The sequence below is a fragment of the Melanerpes formicivorus genome, unplaced genomic scaffold (genome assembly GCF_026170545.1).
Source record: "Melanerpes formicivorus ecotype bairdi unplaced genomic scaffold, bMelFor1.0.p_v2 SCAF_142, whole genome shotgun sequence".
NCBI classification, from domain to species: domain Eukaryota; kingdom Metazoa; phylum Chordata; class Aves; order Piciformes; family Picidae; genus Melanerpes; species Melanerpes formicivorus.
In genome coordinates, this window is record NW_027142494.1 from 975915 (window position 1) to 978517 (window position 2603).

Genomic DNA, 2603 nt, shown 5'->3' on the forward strand with positions numbered 1-2603 from the left:
TATGCCTTTAAAATTCAGTTACAGATTTTGAGCAGAAAAGTAGAAACAAAATAAATGGATCACTCTTGGGTGTGAAAAGGAAAAGAAAAGATTATTCTAAACAAATTCATTGAATAAATATCTGGAATCAGAGGAGCTGTACCATAACAATTCTCTCTCTTCTCTTCTGTTCTCAGCTGTTTTGCTTCACTCAGGAGAGATCACCTGCTTTGGCTGGCCTTGGCTAAATCTAACCCACTGCTTTTTTTCTCTCTCCACTCCTCCTTTCTCTCTTGGAACAGGGGGGTAGAGGGTAGGGGCAGTGGAACAGCTTCCCTGGTCTCTGACCAGGTGGATTTTGTGTCATTTGGTACCTGTCTAATATTGTCACTCCTGTATGTTTTGTACCTGTTCATTGCCTTCCATTGTAGAGTGTATCTCTTGCTTGTCAATCCAGCTTCATTTGCTTCTAACTGAGCTGCTCTGACAAAGGTAATGATGGAGGTAATTTCAACCCACCACAATGGGACTCTTGTTCCATGGGATTGGTCTGTTGGTCGATTTCTGTTCTGACACCAGAGGAAATCTTCATGACAAAATTCTGTCTCCCTGCTGCATTTGAAGCTGTGATGAACTCTGCCATGGGTTGGTAGTGTTGGTACTGAGCTGATCCACTCCTCATGCAGCTCAGGAAGGGAGGTTACGATGAGGCTGAGAGAAGTGAACCCTAACTTGTCACTGCCTTTCCCTCCTTGCACAGGTCTCCATGGCCAGAGGCGGCAGATGGCCAACAGCAGCTCCATCACCCACTTCCTCCTCCTGCCATTCCCAGGCACAAGGCAGCTGCAGCTCCTGCACTTCTGCCTCTTCCTGGTCATCTACCTGACTGCCCTGCTGGGCAATGGCTTCATCATCACCACCATAGCCTGGGACCACCACCTCCACACCCCCATGTACTTCTTCCTCCTCAACCTCGCCCTCCTTGACCTGGGTGCCGTCTCCACCACTGTCCCCAAATCTATGGTAAATTCCCTGAGGGACACCAGGAACATCTCCTATGCAGGATGTGTTGCTCAGGTCTTTCTGTTTACCTTTTTCATGGCAGCAGAGTATTTTCTCCTCACCACCATGTCCTACGATCGCTTCGTTGCCATCTGCAGACCCCTGCACTATGAGACCCTTCTGGGCAGCAGAGTTTGTCTCCACATGGCAGCAGCTGCCTGGGCCTGTGGGATACTCCATGCTCTGCTGTACACAGCCAATACATTTTCCCTGCCCCTCTGCCAGGGCATTGCTCTGGACCAGTTCTTCTGTGAAGTCCCCCAGATCCTCAAGCTCTCCTGCTCCACATCCTACCTCAGGGAACTTTGGTTTATTGTGGCCAGTGCCTGTTTATCATTTGTCTGTTTTGTGTTCATTGTGGTGTCCTATGTGCAGATCTTCAGGGCAGTGCTGAGGATCCCCTCTCAGCAGGGACGCCACAAAGCCTTTGCCACCTGCCTCCCTCACCTGGCTGTGGTCTCCCTGTTTATCACCACTGCCTTTTTTGCCTACCTGAAGCCCTCTTCTATCTCTTCCCCATCCCTGGATCTGTTACTGGCTGTTCTGTACTTGGTGATGCCTCCAGCAGTGAACCCCCTCATCTACAGCCTGAGGAACCAGGAGCTCAAGGCTGCCCTGAGCAAACTGATCATTGGACAGTTTCAGAAGCAATAAACTCTTTGTCTTCTCCTGCAGAGCAGTTCTGATGTCACTCAGCGCAGGCCCAGCCTGGCTTTTGTACTTTGTGGTGGTGGATTTTCCTGTTTATAATGTTGACATCCCTGTGCTAATTCACTCTCTGCTTTGTTTTATTTATCTGGTGTTTGTGTCCCAGGGTCTGTGTCCTTGTTCAGTTAAACAAAATAAAGAGCCTTTCAGTAACAGTTTTGTTTCTTGAGAACCTTCCTCCAAGCCTCCTCTGGAGCTTTAGGACAAGTCCTGTGTGCAGAGGCAGAGGGACAAAGAGTACCAGCACAGCAGCATTGCCAGGGAGCACTAGCACCTGGACTTACTTCCAGGGCTGTTCTCTTTCCATTTCCAGCCTCTTCTGGGTCAGTGCAAGGCCTGAGTGCTGTGGCAGCTTGGTCATTGTTCTGCTGCATGCCAGTCCTGGAACCACAGGCAGGGACAGGCCATGGGAACTACTATGAGCTGGCCCCCAAGAGGAGTTCCACAATGACAGATGATCTGCTCAGAGCAGAGTCTGAAGGCTTAGGGCTTCATCCAAAGTTTCTCTCCAGAGCAGGCCCAAGAAAGTGTCCCAGGGAGGCAAACAGCAGGGAACAGCCAAAGTGTGAGTGTGCAGGTGTGGGGCACACAGCAGTGTCCTGACACAGACAGGCCTCCTGCAAGAGGCCTGAAGGAGCAACAGAGCAGGCTGTGATCTGTGTCTCTGTTCACTGCACAGCCTGGGGAATCTGTCCCAGGGTAATCATCCTGCTCTAGCCATTCACCACCATCATTTCCAGCACTGGTCTCTCTCCCCAGCTTGCAAAGTTTCTTTGTCCCCCAGTTGCAGGTCACAGGCTCAGGAGGTCAACAGTGGCTGCTGGCATTGCACAGAAGAGATGCAAGCATGGCCA

General features: G+C 50.5%; 1 protein-coding gene across 1 annotated transcript; it reads left to right on the top strand.

The window, feature by feature from the left end:
• The first annotated feature begins 762 nt into the window (after positions 1–762).
• LOC137456913 (olfactory receptor 14A16-like) lies at positions 763–1695 on the top strand. Its single transcript, XM_068168602.1, has one exon. It carries the CDS (start codon positions 763–765, stop codon positions 1693–1695), a length of 933 nt encoding a protein of 310 aa, XP_068024703.1.
• Positions 1696–2603: the final 908 nt, after the last annotated feature.